Source organism: Theropithecus gelada, chromosome 9 (genome assembly GCF_003255815.1).
Source record: "Theropithecus gelada isolate Dixy chromosome 9, Tgel_1.0, whole genome shotgun sequence".
Lineage (NCBI taxonomy): Eukaryota > Metazoa > Chordata > Mammalia > Primates > Cercopithecidae > Theropithecus > Theropithecus gelada.
The window spans coordinates 63,557,529-63,585,239 of NC_037677.1; the positions used below are offsets into that span (position 1 = coordinate 63,557,529).

At 43.0% G+C, this 27,711-nt stretch overlaps 1 protein-coding gene across 1 annotated transcript; it reads right to left on the reverse strand.

The window, feature by feature from the left end:
• EIF4EBP2 (eukaryotic translation initiation factor 4E binding protein 2) lies at positions 1 to 27,711 on the reverse strand. Its single transcript, XM_025395805.1, has 3 exons — positions 27,268 to 27,711; positions 8,463 to 8,648; positions 1 to 6,835 (listed from the first exon to the last, which is right to left on the reverse strand). Exons 1-3 carry the CDS (start codon positions 27,410 to 27,412, stop codon positions 6,804 to 6,806), a joined length of 363 nt encoding a protein of 120 aa, XP_025251590.1. The 5' UTR covers positions 27,413 to 27,711; the 3' UTR covers positions 1 to 6,803.

Below are 27,711 nucleotides of genomic sequence, written 5' to 3' on the forward strand. Positions count from 1 at the left end.
TTGATATTCAAGATCTTTATTGATTTAACTATAACAGCAACCATTGATGAGAATTTAATTTTTTCCCTAATTTCCAAACATCTGCTGGTTTGGAAGGATAGTTAGAATACAAAAACAACTGATCATGGAATCACACAGGACTGCCTCAAGGACTGCGTGGTACCCTCTGCTATCCATCCACACACAGTGAAATGGATGGGAGGGATGAGGGGACAACACATCATGGGAGACAAAGGGAAGACCAAGGAAAGTGCTGGCAGTCTCTGCTTTTCCATTCAGAATGGATGGAACTGGGCCATTAGTGGCACTAAGACAGGGCAGGGCTATTTTTTTTCTTAAATAAAATATTTTAAAGATGCATAAAACGGACACCTTAGCATGTGAGTGTCCTTTGGGCTCTTCAAGACACCTTCTTTAAGGTTTACCCCTGGAGTAGCAGAGGGTCTCCTCACCCAGGTGGAAAGAGATGGGCTCCATCTGCAGGTGAAGGAAAGGCACTGGCGCACGGCACTCAGCAATTCAGATACAGGCACCAGGTAGGAGCAGGATGGCTTACCCAGCAACCTGCCTCTTAGCTCCCTGCTAGTGTTCTTCCCTCCTCCCCTGGTTTCCAGTTAAAAGTACCCTTGGCCTGGGCTTTAAAAAAAAAGATTAAGCTGGAGAGAAAGGGGATACACTTGGGCAAGAATGGATATTTTGTGCTAGATTCATGGAATTTTCTAAGTGTCCAGGTGTTTTGGTTTTAAGCACCGGCAAGAGCTCCCTTTGGAAATTTCAGTGTGGCCAAATGATTATCAAGCATTGCAGCATCTCTCTGCCAGCCTCCCACCCTTAGAAAGGTGGCAGAGTGAGAGTTTAAATACCCTGGGAAATGTGTTTCATCTCAGTAATATTTCCATTGGGTATCCATGACATACAGTATGGTCTGCCAGGGCTGCAGGCAGAGAGTCATAAGCAAAGAGAATCTACAGACCCTCTGGACAGGGACTCATAAGCCTTCTCCTAAATCTAAGCTTTGCCAAAAGGTTATCAACTTCCAGGACCAGCCTAGAGAAATAAATTTAAATTCCAGAGAGTAGGAAAGGTGATGTAAATGATTAACTGAAAAAACAAGTAAGTATCAATAACTCTTAAAGTTTTCAGTTAGAAATTTCTGTAAGTTAGCCTCAAGAAACTCCACTATTAAACTGGAAAACCATGACTAGGAACAGGAAGCAGCCCTGGGGTAGAAGCATCCTAAAGAATTGTGACCCAACTGCATCAATATCTGATTTCATCTTTTATTAAAAGCTGAGAGTTAAAAGAACTGTAGGGATAACTAAGTCCACCTCAAAGTCCAGACAGAAACTGCCCTCCCAAAGAAACGTTTCTTTAAAACAAATACCATGCCTTCCCAGATATTATGGGTAGGCAAGTGACTGGGTTTTGCAGATTAATCAATAGCTGCCCATGTGCATGTAGTCCAGAAAACATGCCAAGAAGGAAGAGCTCTGAACCAGACACAGAAAGGCAGCGTGGCTTCCTCTCTAAAGGGGAATGCAAAGGGCTAAGAGCCCTGGCTTCAAGCAGCTGTTATTCTAGATGAGGAAAATGGAAATAGATTCAATCTCTTGGATACTGCTGCCAACATGCTGAGCCCTTCACCAGTTGCCTTGATTTGAAGCAGGCCCTCTATGTATACTGGCTAATGGACGGACTCCGGCAGTGAAACCCACATACTCAGCAGGCTGCATTCTAATGAGAATGAGGGAATTTAACCAATGGTGTTTGAGCTGGAAAGATAAGGTCTGAGAGTCTCAAAGAGCTGGAAACCCAAAAAAAGAGAAGACCAATCCACCTCAAAATAAGAAAGAAAAACAAAATTCATTTAAGGGTACTCTAAAGATGAGTTATTTACTTCTGGAAGAAGTATCCTTTTCTTATAGCTCCCTCAATAGCAGTACTTCTTATCCAAGTATACTCTCAAGCAAGCAGGGCTACAGATAAGAAAAAGCTGGGAAGAGACAGAGCATAAATCTAAACAAGAATTTGCATATTTGGCCGGGTGCAATGGCTCACACCTGTAATTCCAGCACTCTGGGAGGCTGAGGTGGGCGGATCACTTGAGGCCAGAAGTTCAAGACCAGCCTGGCAAACATGATGAAACCCCGTCTCTACTAAAAATACAAAAATTAAAAATTAGCCAGGCATGGTGGTACATGCCTGTAATCCCAGCTACTCAGAAGGCTGAGGCAGGAGAAACACTTGAACCTGGGAGGCAGAAGCTGCAGTGAGCCGAGATCACACCACTGCACTCCAGCACTCCAGCCTGGGCGACAGGGCGCAACTCTTGCCTCAGGAAAAAAAAAAAAAAAAAAAAAAAGAGAGAGAAGAAAGAAAAGAAAAGAAAAGAAAGAAAGAAGACTTGGTTAGGAATGAGTGCCAGAAACACATAGTAGCCATTCACTAGAATGTGTTGAACTGAAAAACTTAAGTTTGTCTTGAAGGAGAACACAAGACCAGTTCTTTAAGAACACATTGCCATCAAGAAGCCCAGGAAGAGATGGGCGGGCATGCAGGGTTAACCTGTGCACTGGATTTAGAGGAGCAATCAAGCACTGACATTTGTCATTCTTAGATGTTCCCTATTTTATTGAGTGGTTGCTTCCTGGGTGAGAGACCTGACCTGGGTCTGTTGAGACTGGAGAGACCAGGTACCAAGCACCCACTCTGGTGGGAACCTGGCTTCCTGATAACATCATCTATTTCACCTAAATGTGAACTGCTTTCTTTTCTTCAGCTCAATAGCTTAACATCTAATTCATGTTTGCTCCCTTTGCTGGACAATCCCCATTCCAAACAAGACAGGTTTAGTGGCTCAGCTGGAAGGCCCCAGTTCCTTTCATTAATTCCTAGCTACAGGCAAATAAAAGTGGTAAATGAGTCTTACGGACACCAAGTCTAGGACGTGCAAATAAGCATACTTGAGCTGTTAGTAGTTAGGCATATTATTTTCTACTACTGCTAGGAATTGCCATTTCTTACCACCCTCTCAAAACCAGCAGGTAGCTTTGGGGAGTTTGCCTTCTGTCCCAGTTTGGTTATGCACATCTTGGAGAATTGTTTTTGATAGCCATCTGTCTTTCAGCCTATCTACATTAAACCTACCTCCCTGTTGACCTACTTTCATCCTCAGTTGGGGTGTGGTGCTTTTAAGATATGTCCATAAATTATTTGCTACTGCTCCACTGGGGTAGAGGTATGTGTAATTCCTCTCTCCTTGAGTGCAGGCTGAGCTTAGTGGCTTGCTTCTAAAGACTAGGATAAGAAGTGATGGTGTGTCCTTTCCAAGACTATGTCTTAAAAGGCACTGCAGCTTTCTCCTGGCCCTGCCCCACGATCTCTGGGATCAGCTGCTCAGGGAGAAGCCAGGTGCCTTATGCAGAGACCCACATGGAAAGAAACTGAGGCATCCTGCCAACGGCCACAAAAAGAGAACTTGGAAGTGGTTTCTCCAGCTCCAGCTGACTGCAGCCCCTGCTCATATCTTGACTGTAACTTCATAATACCCTGGGCCAGAACCATCATGTTAAACTACTCCCAAATTCTTAACCCACAGAAACTGACACATAATGTTTACTATTTTAACATACTAAATTTAGGGTAATTTGTTACACAGCAATAGATAACTAATACAGGTGGAAGGACAAAACTCTTGGCTTGGAAGCCCAACGCCTAGAAAGTCAGCTTCTCTCTATCAGTGCCCTTGAAAATGCTGTACCTATTTAAACAGTATATGAGAACTGCTGAACTCAATAAACCACACTATAAAGAAGGCAGAGCCATGACAATGCATGTCTGCTGTTGGAATTTGAAGGAAAGTCACTTCTCATTAAGATCAATTGTGCCCACAAGTATAGAAGCATGGATTCCTCATAAAAAGAAAACTACAAATGGAAACTAAGATGTTAAGAGCTGTCTCAGTCAAAGTGGTAAGAGTATTCCTTCCCTCTAAAAAACCTAGGACACATTCATTAAGGGTTTCATCTGTGAGGTTCCCTCCAAACATGCAGAGGCAAACCACCCAATGGACTCTGGCTTGTTCTAAAAATAATTCTATGAGGCATGACACAAAGGTATCATCTATTGGAAGTTTATCTCATGCCCTGTGAAATTATTTTTTAAATGCCAACTTATGGAGGTCACAGACTGTCTAGTAGTGGTGGCCTCTGGGAAAGAACTGCACCAAGCCTTAAGGAAGCCCTTGCAGAGAAGGGTAAGGGATTGAACAGCTGCCGCATTATACAGCTGACACTCCCAAGAAATACTAAAAACATGCCTTCTGATTAGGGGGTCACATGCAGAAGCTCCCCAAGACGGCAAGAAAAAGGAAAATGGCATCTTGATACTACTAAAGCTCATGCTTTAAATCCATTCCCCACCAATTAGTGAGGAAGCCAAGTTTTCACACATAGCAATCAAGATCAGGAAGAGTTCACTCTTCCGCTCACTGACGGACTGACTAGCTGCTAGTTGGGTCAAATTCCACAGGATGCCAAGGCCAGTGTATGAAGAACGAAAAGCTTCATTCCCAAAGAATCAGGCTCCCCAGGGTGCAGAGAGGTCCTGAGCATGCTTCTTATGTAAATTACAGCACAACTTAGGTTTTTCCAAGAATATGTAAAATGAGACTTGGAGTTTAATTAAACAGAACAGGGATACATTAAACAAACAAACAAAAAATACTTTTCTGATTATCAATTTTTTTGAGACTCAAAGCATCCCCAAAACATTGGAGATCCAGCTTATTCCTGAGACATCAACCATCACAAAAGGTTTTCACTCTGAACTATTCACATCTTTGTAGCAGAAAACAGAACAAAGTTCTGCAGACATCCTTTCTCTCTTCTTTCTAAAATGTATTCACAAACAGGGTCTTTTCAGAGTTCAAAAGAAAAACAGGTTTCTTTCTTGGCCAAATGGCTGTTACTCTCACCCTGGGATCTGATTTTTTAATAAAAAAGTTCAGGGCACCAAATCTAACCAGAAATTCCCAGGACACCAGTGGCTACTTAACTATAAGGGGATGGATGCTTTAGTCTTTCTATGAGGGGAATCATTCTCCCGGGATTATTATGCTGCTCAATAGTTCCAGGAGAGGTAGGTGGGAAGGAGGGTGAATGCAAAAGCTAAAGGGTCAGAGAAAAGAATGAGGCTTTCATGAACAACCCATAGCAAGGCAGAATGGTCCAGTTTTACAAACCACCCACTACAAACTCCAAACATGCACACTCAAAACTAGAGGGGAAAGGAAAGAGCTCCTCAGGGACTAGGGGAGACAAAAGATGGTGACATAGAACAGCAGACTCGCCTATGAACATTTCTCATCTTCCTAACACTGGAAGATGTTTAATTAAAAAGTTGCTGTTCAAAATTGTACTGAAAACATATCTAAAAATAGGTCTGTAGTCATCTTAAAAATAAAAGGTCACTTCTCAGATAAGAGGAGTGACAGATATTCTCAGATACCAACACTTGAGGTATCTTTGATGTAAATTTGAAAAATGGCCTGGTAGAGAAAAAGGAAGGAAAGGAAGGAGAGAGGAAGAAAGTGAGGAAGGTAGGGAGAGAAATTCAGAATACAACAGGAAAGGCAAGAAAACTGGGAGGAACACATTTTTTAAGCCCATGCTTATCTATTCCAGCAGCCAAACAAAGCAGATCCACAAAGGAAAAAATGCAGTTCTTTTCTAAGAACATTCTGAAAATCAACTTCAAACTCAAAACATAAGAAACTGCAATCTAAGAACAACTATCACAATGCTCACTGGACTTAAAAATGACAACTGAGACCGGGTACTCAAATGGGTCAACGTTCTTCAGAGGTCATTCTTAGGCATTATCTGACAGAATACTATGATCAGGCTTTACCCACCAAGTAGAGGCTAAAGTGCTTCTATTACTTGGTATGGACCTGCTTTAGGAGCAGACAAAATCACTTCGCTTTCTTGAAGTACAAGAGGACTCTGCCAGCAACAAGATGCAAGCAGGGAAGAGTGGCAGAAGAAGAGCAAAACTGGTTACCAAGGGCTCTCTTCTGATGTACAGAGTTAAAAATATCTGCACAAATGCACTAAGTAAAAGGACAGGAAGATGAACTATAATACCAAAGACAGAAGACATTCCTCCCAGAGGAAAGAGAGTGAGTGGACCTCAAAACAGTGTCACAAGGTAATGCTACTAGAGTTGCACAAGCTGTGCTCTGTCCCGAGGGACAAATACCTCAAGGTAAAAGGGAAAGCAGCTCTCTTTTTATCATTTCCCCCTGCTGGTTGTAAAGATCCCAAGCCCAGACTCTTGCAACACTGAACCATAGGTAGGATAGAGGGAGGAGAGACAGAGGGTAAGGAACATGAATGGTGTTAGGCCCACCAAACCTCTGTATCCCTTCCCAGACAGGCAGTTGTTGATAGGTTGAGATTCGATGTGGGACAAAATTACAGGGTAGGAGGGTGGCTCTCAATAAAAAAACAACTAGGAAAGTCAGAGTTGAACTGTTGTCCTCTAAGGGCTGCTTAGCTCTACAGAAACACAGCCTTCAATCTAACCTGTTTAACTGGGAAGGGGAACAGGAGACAGGGAGAAGAAATGGTCAGATGAAGCTCATCTTCCCATCATTTGGCACCCAGAGGAAGAGGGGGAGGTGGAGACTGTAATGGGGACTGCTGGTATTGCCTCTTCTGTCTTTTCACTGTTGATCCTATTAGCCAAATCAGGTGCACACAAGTATCAGTGTTGCTTTTCTTCTAATCCTTGCAGGGGAGTCAGATGTCCATCTCGAACTGAGCATCATCCCCTAGTTAGGACAAATGAAATGAAGAGTTTAGCACATACACAAAAAAGCACAACAGTTTTAACTGTCATTCCCTCTATCTGAGAGATAAAAAAATAATTCAAACTGTCCCACTCTCTGCTGCCTTGAAACAATTACTCTGCTTTGCTCTGGCTGGTCTTAATCTGAAAAAGAAGAATGGCAGTTCCATCGCCCATGGGAGGAAGCTTTGGGGAAAAGGACACAAGTGAAAACATCCCCAGTGTCTCTTTGTCTTCAGGTTGAATAAACAGCAGCTCGTGGGGAGCTCTTTGCTGTCTCTCAGGGGAGCACATTCTTCTGGAGGCTTTGGACTTTGGCCCTGCTCCAAACTGACTCTTTGTCCATTAAAAAACTAATCTGAAATATCACAAAGCAGAATGCTGGCCCACATCTAGCGGTCACTATGTGCAGTCCCTGAGGAGTATTTCAGGAGTTGGCCACTCCTACCTCACCATTCTGCTTCTACAGAGACAAAGAATAAAAGAATGTGTTGGAGGAGGGGTAATTTAGGTAAATCTTAAAGGCAGTTCCAGAAAATAGAGGAAATAAACCATATTGCTTTTCCTCATACTATAAAAAAGAAATTCATATAAGAAACAAGGTCTATTTGCCTGAGGGTGATGGAAATGGGGGCTATGAAAATTGTTTCATTTTCTTTCTTTCTTTCTTTTTATTTATTTATTTGAGACGGAGTCTCGCTATGTCACCCAGGCTGGAGTGCAGTGGTGCGATCTCGGCTCACTGCAAGCTCCGCCTCCGGGGTTCACGCCATTCTCCTGCCTCAGCGTCCCAAGTAGCTGGGAATACAGGCGCCCGCCACCACGCCCGGCTAATTTTTTGTATTTTTTAGTAGAGATGGGGCTTCACTGTGTTAGCCAGGATGGTCTCGATCTCCTGACCTCGTGATCTACCCACCTTGGCCTCTCAGAGTGCTGGGATTACAGGCATGAGCCACTGTGCCCGGCCCGAAATTGTTTTGTTTTCTGTGTTATTCTTAGTCCAATGAAGCCTAGGCCAGGTAGTCCTTAAGGCATGGTTCGAGAAGTCACTTTTGGAGTTTATCATACTGATTCTGGATTCTTTTCTCCCACCAACTACGTCAGATTTATGATTTAGAACTCAGGGTTTTCAGAGCATTTCAAGAAACCTTTGGGGGAGGAGGGAAACTTTACAGACATATAACTGAACATTAGTTATAACTGAAGAACTGGCCAGGCGCGGTGGCTCACACCTGTAATCCCAGCACTTTGGGAGGCTGAGGAGGGCAGATCACCTGAGGTCAGGAGTTCAAGAACAGCCTGAGCAACATGGCAAAACCCCATCTCTACTAAAAAATACAAAAATTAGCCAGGCGTGGTAGCAGGCGCCTATAATCCCAGCTACTCGGGAGGCTGAGGCAGGAGAATCACTTGAACCCAGTAGGCGGAGGTTGCAGCGTGCTGAGATCGTGCCATTGCACTCCAGCCTGAGTGACAGAATGAGACTGTGTCTCAAAACAAAAAAAAAAAAAAATAAAAACTGAAGAATCAATAGCTTCTCAACCTATAGCAAACAGACATTCAAATTCTAAGAGCCACGCTCTAGGTCCCCAACACCACCATTCTCTTACCAACTGCATGTTTCCTGTCGTGATTGTTCAAGTTGTTCAAATTGTTTACTTCTACTTTGGAGTCTTCAATTAAGGTGCCAGGGCTAGTGACTCCTGGGATATTGGGCAGATGGCAGGGTGGGGTCTGAGCCATGGGAGAATTGCGACGATCCAACAGAAACTTTCTGTCATAAATGATTCGAGTTCCTGGAAAACACGGTTAAAAAAGAGTTTGAAACAATTTAAGGGGTTATCACCATATACTATCCAGCAATTTAATTTAAACCCCATGTAATCCTAACTTTTAAGGATTTTACAATTGAAGTCAAAAGCATAATCTCTAACCTCCCTGCCTGTAAACAGGCTCCTCTGCCATCTGGAATGCCCTCTTTCTCTTCTGCCAGGGACACTCCTGCTGATCCTCCAAGACTCAGCTCCAACCATCACTTCCTTTATGAAGCCATCCCCACCCCTCACTTTTTTAAAAGGTTCTTCCTCTCCATCTTACACACATCACGTATTACAGGACTCCTGTTTATCCATCTGTCTCTCTTTATAGACTTTGAGTTTCTTATGTCAGGGCTATGTCTTATTTATACGTGACCTAGGCCCTAATATTAACATCTTTAAGAAAAAAAAGTTTTAAATTTATGATACTAGGAAAAAAAAAAGTTTTAAATGAAAGAATAAACAAGTATGAGAAAAAATAAACAGTCCCTTTTAAAGGCTTTCCAAAGAAGGACTGAGACTGACATTCTTCTCACAGCTATTATCAAAGCTGAAACTGGCAGTCCCTCTCTATTCTACAAAATAATCTGCTTACCAGTAAGTACTACCTGAATGTTTTAAAAACAATAGTTCTGAAGAATACACTTTAACTGATAAACAATTATGCTGCTTACAAATGGTCAATAGGTACATTAAAAGGTGCTCGACATCACTAATCATCAAGGTAATACAAATCAAAACCATGATGAGGTATCACTTCACATCTCTTAGGATGGCTATTATCAAAAAGACAAGAGAGCCTGGGCATGGTGGCTCATGCCTGTAATCCCAACACTTTGGGAATCCAAGGCAGGAGGACTGCTTGAGCCCAGGGGTCTGAGTCCAGTCTGGGCAACATAGGGAGACCCTGTCTCCAAAAAAATTATTTAAAAAAGAGCCAAGTGAGGTGTTGTTGGTCTGAAGTCCCTACTACATGGAGGCTGAGCCAGAATAGCCTGCGTCCAGGAGTTCGAGGCTACAGTGAGCTATGACTGCACCACTGCACTCCAGCCTGGGCAACAGAGCAAGATCCTGCCTCAAAATTTAAATCAAATATAATTTTAGGACAAGGAAAGTAGAAACTTACCTTCATCCTCTTTGCTTTGAAAAACAAAAACTAGAGTAGCACTCAAAAAGGCATCTAGATATTATGAGGAACGAGGTATTCTGGGTAGCACAAAACTTAGTTCAACTTTCAAAGAGTGAACAACTTCAATTATCTTGAATGGAAATACTTCTAATACAGATTTTAAATCCCTTTATGGCCTTCAACAGAAAACGATTCAACCCTCTTAATGACTCACAGTCATTATTATGAAAATTGTTTATTATACTATATTATGACCTAAGAAGTCTCAAGCCCTATCAAGTTAATGCTCTGTAGAGCTGAAAATCACTATACAGAGTTCAGGTGGTCAAGGCTGTGCTGGTGCACCCTTCCCCCCCAGTGTCCTTGTCTCTTGTCAGACTAAGAGCTGCCTTTTTTCCAGGCTACTATGACTCAGTCAGCTCAGGCTGCCATAACAAAATACCACAGACTGCACAACTTAAACAACAGAAATTGTCTAATAATTCTGGAGGCTAGAAGTCCAACACTAAGGTGCCAGCATGGATGGTTTCTGGTGAGGGCTCTTTTCCTGCCTTCTCATTGTGTCCCTTACATGGGGGTGAGGCAGCCACAGCTCTGTGGTGTTCCATCTTATAAGGGCACTAATCCCATCATGAGGGTCCCACCTTTATGACCTCAACTCAACCTAATTAACTCCCAAAGGCACCACCTCCTAATACCATCATGTTGGGAATTAAGGTTTCAACATAAGAATTTGGGGGAGACACAATTCAATCTGTATAGCACACCTTTAACACCCTTTCTAACTTGGTGTTTCTAGTCTGCTGTGTTTGGAAATCAGCAACTTGCTTATTAGCATGCTATGTAAAATAAGGGCAAATAGGCTGAAAGGGGGTCTGATGGCCTTCCAATGAACAAAGGGAAGGAGCTTTATCGATGGACTTTGCCTATCTGTTTGAGTTACCCCATTTTTGTTCATGGTTAGATTTCAGAAGGGTGAGGTTTCACTGTCAGATGAGTCAACCTGCAAATTGGAACAAGATTATTCTTACTTCTGTAGTACATCAGGCCTGGAAATTGTGGAGATGAGGTGGTGAAAAAGCACAGCACAGAAGCAAGCTTTCTAAATTACATATCAGCAATAACATATACATTAAAGAATTGCAATTAAACCAACTAGGATATAGGTAGTAGAGATTCTGCCTAAATGTGTGAGATATAAGAGAAACTCTGAAGAACCTCTATGATCTTGAAGAGCCGATAAGATACAGTATTTTACAAGTTTATTGAAATAGCATTCACTTACAATTCATCCACTTATAGTGCATAACTCAATAGTTTTAGTTGATACGCAGAACTGTACAATCATCACCATAATCAATTTTAGAACCTTTTCATTACCCCATAACCTCCCCTCAACCCCTCAGATGCCACCTAATCTCCCCACACCCTCTGGCCCTAGGCAACCACTAATCTACTTTCTGTCTCTATATGTTTTTTTTTTTTTTTTTTTTTACCTATTCTGATCATTTCATATAAATGGAATCTTACAATATATGGTCTTTTGTGACTGCTTCTTTCACTTTCATAATGTCTTCAAAGTTCGTTTATGTTGTAGCATTTATCAGTACTTCATTTCTTTTTCATTACCAAATATTTCATTGTATGTATATATCACACTTTATCAATTTATCAGTTGATGGACTGTTGTTTTTATCGACTTACCAGTCCATCAACTGATAAATGGGTTGTTCCCACTTTTTGTCTGTTATAACATTCATGTACAAGTTTTTGTGTGAACACATTTCCTTTCTCTTGGGTATATACTAAACTAAAAAAGTGGAATTAGCCAGGCATGATGGCTCACACCTGTAATCTCAGCACTTTGGGAGGCCAAGGTATGTGGATCACTTGAGCTCAGGAGTTCAAGACCAACCTGGGCAACATGGCAAAATCCTGTCTCTTAAAAACATACAAAAATTAGCCAGGCGTGGTGATGCATGCCTGTAGTCCAGCTGCTGGGGAGGCTGAGGTGGGAGGATGACTTCAGCCCAGGAGATGGAGGCTACAGTGAGCCATGATTGTACCACTGCTCTCAGCCTAGCTAACAGAGTGAGACCCTGTCTCAAACAAACAAACAAACAAAAGGTAGAACTACTGGGTCATATGGTAACTCTACCTTTAACCATTTGAAGAATTGCCATTTTTTTCTGTCAGTTTTTTTGGGGGGACAGTCTCGCTCTGTCACCAGGCTGGAGTGCAACTGTGCGATCTCGGCTCACAGCAACCTCTGCCTCCTGGGCTCCTGGGTTTAAGCGATTCTCCTGCCTCAGCCTCCCAAGTACCTGGGATTACAGGCGCATGCTGCTACGACCGGCTAATTTTTGTATTTTAGTAGAGACGGGGTTTCACCATGTTGGCTAGGATGGTCTCAATCTCTTGACCTCGTGATCTGCCCAGCTCGGCCTCCCAAACTGTTGGGATTACAGGCGTGAGCCACTGTGCCCAGCCAGAACTGCCTGTTTTTCAAAGTGGTTGTACCATTTTACATTCCCATCAGCAGTGTGTGAGTTCTAATTTTTATATATTGTAGCCAACATATAGCAGATATGAAGTGGTTTCTCACTGTGGTTTGATCTTAATTTGTGTTTCCCTGATGGCTAATTATGTTGAACATGCTGTTTTCATGTACTTACAGGCCATTCCACCATATATCTTCTTTTGAAGAAACTGTCTATTCAGAACCTTTATTACTAAATTATGGTAAGTTATTTATTTTGGATATAAATCTCTTATATGACTGCAAATATTTTCTCCTATTCTGTGGGTTATCTTTTCATTTTCTTCATGACGTTCTTTGATGCACAAAAGTTCTTAATTTTCATGATATCCAACGGAATTTTTTTTTTTTCTTTTGTTTGTGCTTTTGGAGTTGTATCTTAGGCCACGGCCTAATCCAAGGTCATACAGATTTGCCTCTGTCTTCTTCTAAAGGTTGTACATTAATAGCTTTTGCTCTGACATTTAGGTCTTTGAGCCATCTGGTCCACCTTCAGTTTTTCTGTGTGCATATCCAGTTGTATCAGCACTATCTGTTAAAAACTATTCTTTTTCCATGGAATTGTCTTGGCACCCTTGTTGAAGATCAATGGGCCATTACTGTGAGGGTTTATTTCTGGACTCTCAATTTTATTCCATTGATCTATATGTCTATCCATACGCTAGTACCGCACTGTCTTGATGTGTAATAAGTTTTGAAACCACGAAGTGTAAGTCTCCCAACTTAGTTTTTCTTTTTCAAGATTATTCTGGTTATTTTAGGTCCCTTAAAGTTCCATATGAATTTTGTCAGCTTGTCAAAGAAGCCAGCTGAGATTATGATAGGGACGGTGCTGAATGTGAAGGTCAATTTGTGGAGTACTACCATCTTAACAATATTAAGTCTTCTGATCCATGACCACCAAATGTCTTTCTACTTATTTGGGTCTTCTTTAATTTCTTTCAACAATGTTTTGTAGTTTCCAGAGTAAAAGTTTTATGCTTTGTGACTAAATTTATTCCTATCAGATTGTTTTCATGCTATTGTAAGTGGGATTGCTTTTTCTTTTCTTCCTTTCCTTTCTCTTTCTCTCTTTCTTTCTCTTTCTCTCGTTCTTTCTTTCAAGAGAGGGTCTTGCTCTGTCGTCCAGGCTAGAGGGCAGAAATGCAATCTTGGCTCACTGCAACCTATACCTCCTGGGCCCAAGCGGTCCTCCTGCCTCAGCCTCCCTAGCCGTTGGGACTACAGGCACACATCACCCAAAAAAAAAAGAAAATTTTTTTTTAAATTTTTTTGTAGAGACAGGGTTTCACCATGTTGCCCAGGCTGGTCTCGAAATCCTGGGCTCAAGCCATCCGCCCCCCTCAGCCTTCCAAAATGATGGGATAACAGGCGCAAGCCTGGCCAGTTTTTTGTTTTTTGAGACAGAGTCTCCCTCTGTCACCCAGGCTGGAGTGCAGGGCGTGATCTTAGTTTCACTGCAACCTCCATCTTCTGGGTTCAAGTGATTCTTCTGCCTCAGCCTCCCGAGTAGTTGGGATTACAGGCATGTGCTACCACACCCAGCTAATTTTTGAATTTTTAGTAGAGATGGGGTTTCACCATGTTGGCCAGGCTGGTCTCAAACTCCTGACCTCAAGTGATCTGCCCGCCTCGGCCTCCCAAAATGCTAGGATTACAGGCGTGAGCCACTGTGCCGGGCCCAGAACTGGTTTTTCTATATGGCTCTTTTATCTTGCAACCTTGGCAAACTCACCTATGATTTCTAATAGTTTTTTAATGCATTCCTAAGATATGTTTGATTTTGAATGCCAACACAGCAAATAATTCAGACAACAAGACACACTGAAGAAGTAGCGTCTTAATGCTGTAAATGTTCTCAAATATAGTCAGGGAAAATATGACTATGAAAGTATAGTATTTATAAGTTTTTGAATTTTAGTACTCTCTGCAAGCTAAAAAAAATTTAATTGTAGTGGGTATAAAGCAAAAATAGGGAATCAGCTTGTTAATCACTAATGATTTTAGAGTATAAGTCAAAAGAAACTGACCTTTTAAAAAACCAAAATTATTCAAAGAAAAAAATTAAGATTCAATCATGGATAAAATGGCAGGAAAAAACCCTTTATTTCCTTTATTGAATATTATGTTTACTACAAACTTACATCAATTCCAAGACAATCTATTAAAAAATCTAAAATATTTAAGGTCTCTTATACATACGCATGCACAGATGTACATTTTCTGAAGCAAGGAATTACTAGCAATTCACATTTCACCCAAACTCCCTCCAACACTATGTCAGCTCAATTTAATGTCAACCAGTGCAGCCGTAAGTAACTAGAAACAAGCTAACCTTAAGCTACTGAAGAAGGAAAACAGACTACACAAGAAATCCATAGCTCATATAACACAATATTAAAATGGGGCATGATTGTGATCAATTGATGGAGTGTTACAAAAACTGAAAAACAATTTTCCATTCCTTTTCTATGAAAATAATCATGCTCCTTAGTCTTATATTGGAAAATTGTGAAAAAAAAAATCACAATATTGTATATGCTGTTTGATTTTCAACGTTTACAATCAAACTATAGTAAAAGCATAGAAGAATTACAGTTAAGGAAGAGTATGTAAATGTTACAAACTCTAATTTTTTTTTTTTTTTTCCTTGAGAGTCAGGGTCTTGCTCTATCACCCAGGCTTGAGTGCAGTGGCACGATCACAGCTTACTGCAACCTTGACCTCTTGGGCTCAGGTGATCCTCCCACCTTAGCCTCCCAAGTAACTGGAACTATAGTCCAACTAATTTTATATTTTGTGGACATAGGGTCTCACTGTGTTGCTCTGACTGGTCTCAAACTCTTGGGCTCAAGCAATTCTCCTGCCTTGGCCCCACAGTGTTGGGATTATAGGTGTAAGCCACCATGCCTGCAAATAAACCCTGATATTATAAAAATAATGAGGTTACATATCAGCAAAGTAAAGGCAGGAAGACAGGTGAATGGTGTACTTTTAGATAGTGGAGAGCTAAAGTTGACAGGATGAGACACATATTATTCAGAGTTTTAAAGATAACTACTAGAAGAGCCAAAAATGTTAATACAATTTACAGAAATTAGTAAATGGAGAAAGGATGAGAAACGAGACAGAAAGTAATAAAAGTATCTTAGATTCCTCATCTTTCATAACGGGGACTTAATAGTATTGTCTAATGTTAAAAAATCAAGAAACCACAGTATACATATATTATTTACAGCAACAATGGTAGCCAGCAAAAGTACTGTAAACAGAAACTGTTGAAAGTGGCAGTCTATTGGCATTTTATGCTCTTTTACACTGTTTAAGTTTCATTTTTCTGTTTTGTTTCAAAAATGTACATATTTTTCTTAGTCTTCCTGTTTGGATTTCAGAATAGGAAGCTTTAGATCTAGGTTAACATTAGCTATTTATAAATTTTTCATCCCTTAGTGACCAGATATTAGGATAAATCTAATACTTTCATCCAGGACTTTCTAGATACTAACATTACTAGGGAAATATGAGAGTAAAACTGAGTCCCTTTGATAGAGAGGGGGGAAAACCCTATCTACCTTTGAATCTAAACACCAGTGATTCTCAAACTGCAGAAAACAAGAAGGTCAATGAATAAAGCCCAAAGTTATGCTTGCCAAGATGGCTAGTATAGAAACAAGGTCATTCAAGCGTAAGGGCCTCTTTCAATATCAAGTACTTTAAATGATAAATAATCCATGCATTAAGCTATATACTTAAGAAACTATGTAAGCTGAAATAAAATCACACAGAGAAAATTCATTGTAACATGGTTAACTTTTTTTTTTTTTTTTTGAGACGGAGTCTCGCTCTGTCGCCCAGGCTGGGGTGCAGTGGCCTGATCTCAGTTCACTGCAAACTCCACCTCCTGGGTTTAAGCCATTCTCCTGCCTCAGCCTCCCAAGTAGCTGGGACGAGGACTACAGGCGCCCACCACCCCGCCCGGCTAGTTTTTTTTTTTTTCTTTAGTAGAGATGGGGTTTCACCGTGTTAGCCAAGATGGTCTCCATCTCCTGACCTCGTGATCCGCCAGTCTCGGCCTCCCAAAGTGCTGGGATTACAGACTTGAGCCACTGTGCCCAGCAACATGGTTAACTTACAGGGTAGTTGTTAATATATTTTTACAGAGACGACCCCCCACATCATAAAATTCTTTTTAACTAAGTCTGCTTCCAGAATTAAATTAAGCATTTACTCATGCAAATAGACGGCCTGGAAAATGAAACATTAAGTAACTTGCCCACAAGCCCTCCAAAAAGGCTGAGATAGACTTACATCCTCAAAAAATAGAGTTCCAAGCAGGAAAGGAGAACATGAAGTCAAACAGGGCTTTCCTCCTGGGACTTTCTCTGTCAAAGGGGAAAATTTCAGAAGCCACCAGCAGACTTCCTTTATATCTCATTTGGCCAGAACTGGTTCAGATGCCCACCAGAGCAAACACTGGGGAAACTATGACTGGCTTAGAGCTGTCACGGTGCATATCCCGGGGCTTAGTACCTTGCCATTTAAAAAAATGAAGGAATCCAGCAGCAAGCAAGAAGAGGGAATGGCTATTGAGCAGGAAACCAACAATGTCAGCCAATCTGCATTCAATATTTACCTAAATTTAGTAAATATTACATACACATTAGTTTAACCAAAAAGGGTAAGAAAGGTAAATTAAGAGGATAGGGGACAGAATTATATACATTGCGAGAAGGGTGTATATAGCAACTAAATCCTCATCTGCCATAGCAGAAAACGAATTGTTAATATCCCGAACTAAGAAACAGGCTGGGTGTGGGGGCTCGCACCTATAATGGCAGGACTTTGGGAGGCTGAGGTGAGAGGATCACCTGAGCCCAGAAGTTCAAGACCAGCTTGGGAAGCATGGTGACAAATCATTTCTACAAAAATTTCAAAAATTAGCTGTGCTTGGTGGCACTCCTGTGATCCCAGGAGGCTGAGCCCAGGTCAAGGCTGCAGTGCACATTAGCTAAATGAATTTAAAATGGTTTCTCTGGGAGTGGAAATGGAGATAAAGGAATGGGATGTTGGAATGCTGCTTTTTGTTGTATGGTCAATAAGACTATATGACTTTTAAAACTTTGTTGCTTTCATAGGTATAAAAAAAAAATGTAAAAAAAAAAAAAAGCAAAATGGCGAGGAAAAAAAGCATGAACACTGATGAATGTTCATTTACAAAAGGACAATTACCACACAGTTCCACTTAACAGGTTCCTAGAGTAGTCAAATTCATGAAGACACACAAAGTAGGATGATTAGTTGCTGGGGGCTGCGGTGGTAGTGCTTAATGGGAAGTTATTGTTTAATCGGTATGAGGTTTCAGTTTAGGAAGATGAAAAAAGTTCTGAAGACGGATGGTGGTGATGGTTGCAAAATATGGTGAATATATTTAATCCCACTGAGCTGCGCAATTAAAAATGACTAAAATGGAAATTTTTGTTATGTATGTTTAAAAAATCAAGAGATAGTATATTAAAAAATCATTATAAGGAACTAAGAAAAAAGATGCTTACAAAATATCTTATAAATACATACATACAGACCAACACTGCTGGGGCAGCAGGGACCATGAGAAGGAAGGTATCCTTCAAGCCCAGACAAAGCATTTGGCATGTAACTTCAATTTTCTACTAGGAATTCTTGACAGTTCTCCAGCTGTGCCTCATGTTAAGGGCCCACCAAAAGATCAGAAACAGATACAAGACGAACAAGCAGCAAGTGCTTCTAATGCACTCAGAAAAGAAGTCTAAGCCTGTCTCTCTCTCTCCCACCCCCATAAGAAGGGAAAATAAGAAAGGAAAACACAGAAAGGACTTAACAAAGCATTTTCTCTGCTTTTTATTCTTTCAACTTAGGTGGAAACAAGGTCCATGTCTTATTGACTGAGTTACAGAACATTCATGAATGAACTTCAGTTTTAACCATCTGTTCTTCATGGAGACTCTGGATGAAGAGACAGACTCCTGAAAAGCTCTATGGCAAATAACCCAGAGGAAATTAAAAGCTGCCTAACTCTGTATTCTCCAGGGAGACGGGTGGTGGCCAAACCACATTCAGTGTGCACAACCATCAAATCCCTGAAATGCTAATAAACCAACAGAGACAATTTTTATCTTAACAAAAGAAACAGGGCTCGGCATGGTGGTTCAATCCCAGCACTTTGGGAGGCCGATGCGAGAGGATCACTTGAGGTCAGGAGTTCAAGACCAGCCTGGCCAACATGGTAAAACCCCATCTCTACTAAAAACACAAAAATCAGTCAGGCATGGTGGTTGGTGCCTGTAATCCCAGCTACCCGGGAGGCTGAGGCAGGAGAACTGCTTGAACCCGGGAGGTGGAGGCTGCAGTGAGCTGAGATGGTGCCACTGCACTCCAGGCCTGGGTGATGGAGAGACTATCTAAAAAAATAAATAAATAAAAAATAAAAAAAATAAGGAAAGATCACTGCTAATGGTATGTGGAAAACATTCAGATTCAAACCTGGCTTTCATTCCAACTATTTGCTTACCTCCCAAATTCATTTTCAATCCTCTTGGGTACCTCTTATTTAAAAACAATGGATATTTAGGTCAGGACCGGTGGCTCATGCCTGTAATTCCAGCACTTTGGGAGGCCGAGACAGGTGGATCACCTTAAGTCAGGAGTTCGAGACCAGCCTGGACAACATGATGAAACCCCGTATCCACTAAAAATACAAAAAACTAGTCAGGCGTGGTGGTGCACGCCTGTAGTCCCAGCTACTCAAGAGGCTAAGGCAGGAGAATCACTTGAACCCTGGAGGTGGAGGTTGCAGCGAGCTGAGATCATGCCACTGCACTCTAGCCTGGGTGACAGAGTGAGGCTCTGTCTCAAAACAAACAAACAAACAAATAAATAAAATAATGGATATCTATCAACATCTTCCATTTTTACTTATAGTAAGGAACTTGAAATAATCCTATTGGATATCCTGGTCTACGTTACTATTTTTATCTGCTGCCAATTCATAAAAGTTCTAGGAACTTATCAGACCACAGAATAGTTCTATTTCAACTTAGAAGCAGCCCAACACCTAACACAAACATAAACAGTCGTTGATAATGAGACAAGCTCCTCTCTGAGGCACTAATGATTAATCATGACATCTTAAAATGAAGAATTGCAAGCCTTTCATGCTTTCTGGTAAGCGCTTCTTAGAACCTAAGCTGCAATGGTCTATCTTCACCAGTAAATAGCACTTCTGCTATAAACAACAGACCATTTCTTAAAAAATTAAAATTGAATTTGGTATTACCCAAACCAAAACATCACAAGAAAAATACAAACTAATATCCCTCATGCAAAATTTAACAAAATATTAACAACCCAAATTCTGATTTTTTTTTTTTTTTTGTAACATGGAGTCTCGCTCTGTCACCCAGGCTGAAATGCAGTGGCATGATCTCGGCTCACTGCAACCCCTGCCTCACAGGTTCAAGAGATTCTCCCGCCTCAGCCTCCCAGGTAGCTGGGACTACAGGCATGCGCCACCATGCCCGGCTAATTTTGTGTATTTTAGTAGAGACAGGGTTTCACCATGTTAGTCAGGCTGGTCTCGAATTCCTGACCTCAGGTGATCTGTCCACCTCAGCCTCCCAAAGTGCTGGGATTATAGGTGTGGGCCACCGTGCCCAGCTCCAAATTCAGCAATATGTGAAAAGGACCATAAATCTCACCATGACCAACTGAGATTTATCCAAGGAATCCAAGACTGATTCGACATCTCAAAATCAATTAATCTATCATGTCAATAGAATGAAAATTGAAAGTCACATGACCATCTCAATAGAGGGGAAAAAGGCACTTGACAAAATCCAACAACATTTCATGATAAAAACAAACTAGGAGTAGACGGAAACTTTCTCAACCTGATAAACGACATCTATGGAAACACAGCTAACATCTTAATAGTGAAATGGTGAAAGACTGAATGTTTTTCCACCTCTTAGGGAACAGCAACAAGGCAAGGATGTCCATTCTTGATGACTCACCACATCTATTCAATACTTAAGGTTCTAGCTAAGGCAATTAGGCAAGAAATATAAATCAAAAGCATCCAGATTGATAAGGAAAATATAAAACAATCTCTAGTCACAGATAACATGATCTTGTATAGAGAAAATCCCAAAGAATACACAAGCACTGAATTGTATTTTCCAGTTTATCCTTGTTTATCCTTTTTAAAGTTTTTACTTTTTATAACTACTCAATAAAATGAACAGTTTCTGTTTGTCAAAGCATTTGTCCTAGAGAGCTGAACGATTATTTATTTAGATGTAAACACTCAAAGATTTCTGAGCTTTCGGCTTCAAGCTATGGCCTGAGAACCAGCTACATACTGCGTGGACAGCTACTGGGTGTTAAAGAGAGCTCACAGGGTTTTCTTTCATGGATTTCAGATCTTTTGAGCCCACAGGCCGGGCACGGTGGCTCACACCAGAAATCCCAACACTTTGGGAGGCCAAGGTGCGTGGATAACCTGAGGTCAAGAGTTTGAGACCAGCCTGGCCAACATGGTGAAACCTTGTCTCTACTGAAAATACAAAAATTAGTCAGGTGTGGTGGTGCATGTCTGTAATCCCAGCTACTCAGGAGGCTGAGGCATGAGAATTGCTTGAACCTGGGAGGCGGAGATTGCAGTCAGCCAAAATCATGCCACTGCACTCCAGCCTTGGCTACAGAGTGAGATTCTGTCTCAAAAAAATAAAAATAAATAAATAAATGTCAAAAATCTTTTAAAAGGCCAAGCACGGTGGCTCATGCCTGTAATCCCAGCACTTTTGAGAAGCCAAGACAGGTGGATCACTCGAAGTCCGAAGTTCAAGACCAGCCTGGCCAACACAGTAAAACCCCATCTTTACAAGAAATACAAAAATTAGCCAGGCGTGGTGGCAGTCAGCTGTAATCCCAGTTACTCGGGAGGCTGAGGCAGGAGAATCGCTTGAACCTGGGAGGTGGAGGTTGCCGTGAGCCGAGATCATGCCACTGCACTCCGGCCTGGACAACAGAGCGAGACTCCATCTCAAAAAAAAAAAAACTTATAAACACCAATTTGATGAAAGTTTTTCTGCCATTCACCAATAAACTGTCCTCCTGCTCAGGCTCTCTTCCTCTGTAACCAGATTAACTAACTTTCTCCATGTTAACTTTACCCCACCTAATCTGCAAATCATCACACACACACACGCACGCACGCGCACACACACACACACAATCAAGCCTACAGAGTCTCCAAACCACGCAAGATCCCTCTTATAAAACTGTCTTTAAGACTCCTATCCTCAAAAGGTTTCTGCTGAATAACCTTAGTAGTGCCAGTTTACAGGCTAGTGACTTTTCCTTCTTCCTGTTGCACACAGCAGGCCTCAGGAGAGCGGCAGGGTGCTGTGCACAGCTCTGTCATGCATGCTGCACTATCCACCTGTGCTCTCCTCCCTTGTCAGACAGTAGCTCGCTTAGGTCAGGCAGAGGCGCTCCCTCCACACAGTACACTGCCTTGAGGATGAGGACTACTGCCTTCCTCAGGCTTAGAATTCAGTCCCTTGCCAGCAAAAATGCACCCAACATAAAAACTGAGGTATACTCTCTTCTACATATATATTGGCAGCTGATGAATATGAGATTAAAGTTGAATCTCCCACAAAATGACAACATACGTTGTGTTACTCTGATACAAGTAAATGCCATCTTCCTCAAACACAAGGCAAAGGGTTTGAACACCCTAAACTATGTTGTTTATGCACTTCTCACATGTAATAATGAAGTCCTCTGGCTAATAACTTAGTTAGAGAGTTCAATAAGCACCATTTGTGGGTTCAGAAGTTACTGACCTAGAATAAACTCAGCCCAAGGATACCGAGTTAGAAATTTTATGACATGGTCAGAAGCTGGCTTTCCTTCCCAGAACTCTACTTAGTCCTCCCAAGAAAGGAACCAGATTAAAAAGCAGCTCCCGCCAGGCACGGTGGCTCATGCCTGTAATCCCAGCACTTTGGGAGGCCGAGGTGGGCGATCACCTGAGGTCGGGAGTTCGAGACTAGCCTGACCAACATGGAGAAATTCCGTCTCTACTAAAAATGCAAAATTAGCCGGTTGTGGTGACACATGCCTGTAATCCCAGCTACTCGGGAGGCTGAGGCAGGAGAATCACTTGAACTCAGAAGGTGGAGGTTGCGGTGAGCTGAGATGGCGCCATTGCACTCCAGCCTGGGCAACAAGAGTGAAACTGTCTCAGAGAAAGAAAAAAGAAAAAAAAAAAAAAAAAAAGCAATTCTCTTCACCCCCAATACTCTTTATTTTTGGATAGTTCACAACAAGTGGATTATTTTCCCTTCTTCCTGCTTTCTCCTTTTTTCCAAACCCATCCAACAGCCTTTATGAAATTCTGTCCCAGTGAACCAATCACATCAACTATCCAAGAGGCAGAAAGGAAGAGCTACAGCCCAGATAAAATTTCAGACCATCACAGTTAGTTCCCCTCTGTTGCCCCTGTTATGGTAACAGCATACTTTTCCATAGCTGATGAGAATGCTGTGCTGGAAAAGAAAGGCAAACAGAAAGGGTAAAAGACGTGTCTATGTTTCTGCTCATTCCCCAGAGCAAAACAACTCTTCTAAAAGGGGGCAGTTCAGCACCTTGAAAGGAAATAAGGTAGCAGAAAGAATCATATTAGCTAGCATTCTGGAGGTAGAAAAGTCTCTTTAAAAATGTCTGCAAACTTCCTTTCCTAGTAAGATAAGCATCTCAAAACAGTGGAGGAAAAAAATGGAATAGTGATCAGGATACTAAATTTGAGGGACCCACGGACAATAATTAGCTGTTTAATACTAACAAATTACTTAACTTCTCTGGGTCCCAGTTTCTCTTAATAATAAAATGAAAGCATTAGGTTTCTTCCAGGTCACTAGTGTTATTAAAAGCGAAGCCGACTATAGTAACTTTACCTTCTTTTGAGGGCAGAAGTAGCTTCTCAATGGAAGAACCAAATATCATCCATTCCCCCACAGGCGGATAGAAAAAAAAATAAAATAAAATCCAAGAGCTTTTTTTTTGGCCTGAAATTCGCCCAACACAAAATCCCTTCTTCCTTTGTAATGAGAAAGGGTACTCTTCTAGCAATATGAGAAATCCAAGAGGTTACAGCAAGTGTGTTTTCACCCACTTCTCATTTCCCAAACCACAGGAAGGCAATTTTGAGAAACCTCAAGGGTAAGCTGTATCTCCTCTGATCCCCAATGAATAAAGGACTCTTCAAGGAGGGAGAAACTCTAAATTTGCTAAGCTGTGAATGTCCTTGCTTAGTCTGATCATTTAGGGCATTCGATCCATCAACTGTTGTTATGCTGGAATGCTCTGACGTGTACGTGACCCTCCAGAAGGTTTCCAGAAGTTTGAGGCAGGAAATGTTAATCCCCTCCCTTACCACTAAACAGAGATTTCCAATACAAACCTACCACTCATTTTTCTAAATGTTTTCAAGTCTGAAATATATGTTAGCACTTGACTCTACCCTTTCAGAACTAAAAATCTTCTCTGTCTGCCCCTACCCCCAAATCAAGAATTTAAACCTGTTCAGACCAAGGACTGTATTTCCTACTTTTGTCTGTTGTCCCCTTTTGTGCAAACCACTGCCCTGGGTGCGCAACATTTACTAATGATACCTAACCACATTAATCCAGGCGTCTGGGGGTGGCCAGATAACAAACTATTGCACTCTGGTTGAGGGAAATAAAATTACATGGTGACAGGAAGATGAATGTAGCATTAGAGATACACAAACCATCAGAGGGGGAAGTTAAATCAGTAAGTAAAGAACACCTAAACAGCATTCATTGCTGTAATAGTGATTAAATCCAACTGCAACAGTACCATGTCCTTATAAAGATAATAGATAAGCCCTCATGTTAAAAATCCAAAGATTACAGCTGGGCACTGTGGCTCAGGCCTGCAATCCCAGCACTTTGGGAGGCCGAGGCGGGCGGATCATGAGGTCAGGAGATCGAGACCATCCTGGCTAACACGGTGAAACCCCGTCTCTACTAAAAATATAAAAAATTAGCCGGGCGTGGTGGTGGGCACCTGTAGTCCCAACTACTTGGGAGGCTGAGGCAGGAGAATGATGTGAACCTGGGAGGCGGAACTTGCAGTGAGCCGAGATCACGCCACTGCACTCCAGCCTGGGTGACAGAGCGAGACTCCATCTCCAAAAAACAACAAACAAACAAATAAACAAAAAAATCCAAAGATTACGATGGGCTCTCCCAATAAATACAGGCTCAACATTAAAGAAGAGCCAAGATGACAAGTATTTAAATCCAAAACAAAAAAACTGTGTGTAGAAACAATTTGGGGGGAAGTTAAGTGATATTTGAGAAAACAGTGATTGAGTGTTAGAAGGAGGGGTAACGAATCAGTATTTCTGGCAGAATCTTTGCAAGCACTTTAAGAATTAATCCAGGCTATGAGACAGGCTTCTATCTTTGAAGCAACGCTTAAAGACTATGCTCTTATTTTTAAAAGCACGGTAGCTTGACTATTTGACATAAGCCAAAAACGCATCTAGGTGGCTCTTCCCTCAGGGGATTAATATATAGCTGAAAGTTTAGTTCCTTTCCCAAATAAACTATAGCTGAGTGCAGTTGTTACTATGAAGTGTTCTGAACTGCTGGAAGCGCAGGCATTTACCGAGCAATACCACAAAGAATTCTGGAAGAAGTTATCAATCCCTTTCCATCACCTCAGAAAACAGTATCTATTTCTTTCTTTCTTTTTTTTTTTTTTTGAGACAGAGTCTCGCTCTGTCGCCCAGGCCGGATCTCGGCTCACTGCAAGCTCCGCCTCCCGGGTTCACGCCATTCTCCTGCCTCAGCCTCCCGAGTAGCTGGAACTACAGGCGCCCGCCACCTCACCTGGCTAGTTTTTTGTATTTTTTTAGTAGAGATGGGGTTTCACCGTGTTAGCCAGGATGGTCTTGATCTCCTGACCTCGTGATCCGCCTGTCTCAGGCTCCCAAAGTGCTGGGATTACAGGCTTCAGCCACCGTGCCCGGCAGTATCTATTTCTTAAAAGCAATCAGTTCAAGTTCAAGACAACTCTTATATGGAGCAGATTCTGGTCTGCCAAAATTTTTCAGGATTAAAAAGCAAGATCTTGGCCGGGTGCAGTGGCTCACGCCTGTAATCCCAGCACTCTGGGAGGCTGAGGGGGCGAATAACTTGACCCCACGAGTTCAACACCAGCCTGGGCAACATGGAGAAACCCAGGCTCTACCAAAAATACAAAAAAATTAGCCAGCCGTGGTGGCACGTGCCTGTGGTCCCAGCTACTCAGGAGGCTGAGGTGGGAGGATCGCTTGAGCCCAGGAAGTGGAGAACGCAGTGAGCCGAGGTCCTGCCACTGTACTCCAGATTGGGCGACAGAGCGAGACCCTGTCCCATGCTCAAACACAGGACTTGGTCTTGAACTGATCATATCGGGGGGAGATTTCTTCCATGAGTTAAGCCACCTAAGAACTCGACTATTCTGCAAAGTTAACATTTCCTTAAACCCAGCTCTCCATACATATTAATGAACTTCTGCCTGGGTCATTTAAAAAGCCTTCCAAGGCAGCCCCCCCACCTAGAGCGGCCTGGCTGAATTTCTCTGTAAAGCTCTCTCCTAGATTTTTATCCCTTGGTGTTGGCAAGAAGCTCTTACTCTACAGGCCTTGCTATTGTGCAACTGATCTAAGGATGGTCCAGGCCTAACTGCACCGGATTGGTTGCAGTATGGCTCCTGAGCCCTGCCCACAGGAACAAGGCTAGCAATCCTCTAGACGGCAGGAGCTGCGAAGTCCCCACCCTCTAGCAAGAGGCCACCCAGCACCAAAAGAAGACAAAGTTCTGAAGTTAAAAAGGAGGCCCCGTTCCCTTCAATAAGGCTCCTCAAAATCGCTTTCCAGGCTCCTCCCTCTGGAGGACAGCCCAGATAGGGCACAGACAACCTTTGAGCTCTCTTCCCGTGACCAAGCTTCACCTCTACCCCAGTGTTACTTATTTGTAAACAGTTCCTGGTCATGCTTTGAAAAGCAATGCCAGGGAACCACCCTCTCTCTGGACTGCCTCTCTCTAGCCCCTTTCACAGCATCAAGCAACCACCCCACCCAACTGGGGTGTCCTTGACAAAGGTCCTTCAATCCATTTAAAAGGCGTCGCCGCCGAAAGACAGCTGCCAGGGCCCTACCACCCCCACCTACTTTCCCTTGGCTATTACTTGAGCTTTATTTTATCACTCTATCCTCCCGGCCTGGGGACTCCCCTCACCCGTGGGGCCTCGTCCAGCAAAGTAAACAATGCTGTCAAAGCGGGATAACGCTGGGTGAGGCTTCCACACTAGGCATTCCAGCCTCCTCCCGGTGTTCTAAAAGCAGTAAAACAAGCCATCGCAGGATCCCAGGGCCGAATTCCTCTCCCAAAGTTCTTTTTTAAAAAGGCCCGGAGCCAGCTTCAAAATCACGCATTAATTTGCACAATCTGCAAGAGACAGGCAATGCAGAATGTAATGCAAGGCCAAGTGGAGCCAAATCCGCCCGGGAAGGAGGCAGAGAGGGGAGAGAAAACTGGGTCGAGTGCGTAAGCCTGCCACGAAGCGGAAACAAGAGCTCTTTTTCGCGACAGGACAGCCACATTCCCGAGTGGGGCGCACGCGGACTCGAGCTGCGGGCAAGAGAGAACACGAAGTAAAGGATCCCGAACGCTCGGGCGAGCCCAAGGGCAGCGTCCCCGGGGCTTCGGTGGAGCTGGGGGCGGGGGCGAAGCGGCCGGGCACCGAGACGCCGAGGAGTTAGAGGACCGCGGCGGGACACCGGGCGCGGCGGACGGCTGGCCGGCGCTCACCTCCCGGTGTGGTGGAGAAGAGCGTCCCCCCGGGCGTGGTGCAATAGTCATGAGGTAGCTGCGCGGCGTCGCTGATGGCCACGGTGCGGGTGGGGATGGCGCGGCTCTGGCTGGGCTGGTGGCCGCTGCCGGCTGACGAGGACATGGCTGTGGGCGCGGGCTCTCGGCTTTGTCCGGCGGGCAGGCGGCGGCGGCGGGGCCGGGGCTGCTTCGGCTCCTCAGGCGGACGGAAAAGCGCGCTCTGCGCGCTCCTCGCTCGCTTCCTCTCGTTCTCTCGTCCCGCTCCGCTCCCGCCGCCGCCCTCTCAGCCGCCGCCGCCGCCGCCGCCCGATCCTCCGGCCTCCGCCAGCAGCCTCAGCAGCAGCAGCAGCGGCAGCAGCGGCGACGACGACGACGACCGGAAGCGGGCGAAGGCGGGAGCCAGACGGAGTTGGGGAAGCGGGT

Bases quoted from the DNA above. Each gene is read 5' to 3' on its own strand.
- EIF4EBP2 (XM_025395805.1), bottom strand. From the start codon at position 27,412: ATGTCCTCGTCAGCCGGCAGCGGCCACCAGCCCAGCCAGAGCCGCGCC. The intron at 8,649-27,267 runs GTGAGCGCCGGC...CGTGTTTTCCAG, and splicing joins CTTCTCCACCACACCGGGAG to GAACTCGAATCATTTATGAC. The intron at 6,836-8,462 runs GTAAGAGAATGG...TGTCCTAACTAG, and splicing joins CGACAGGAAACATGCAGTTG to GGGATGATGCTCAGTTCGAG.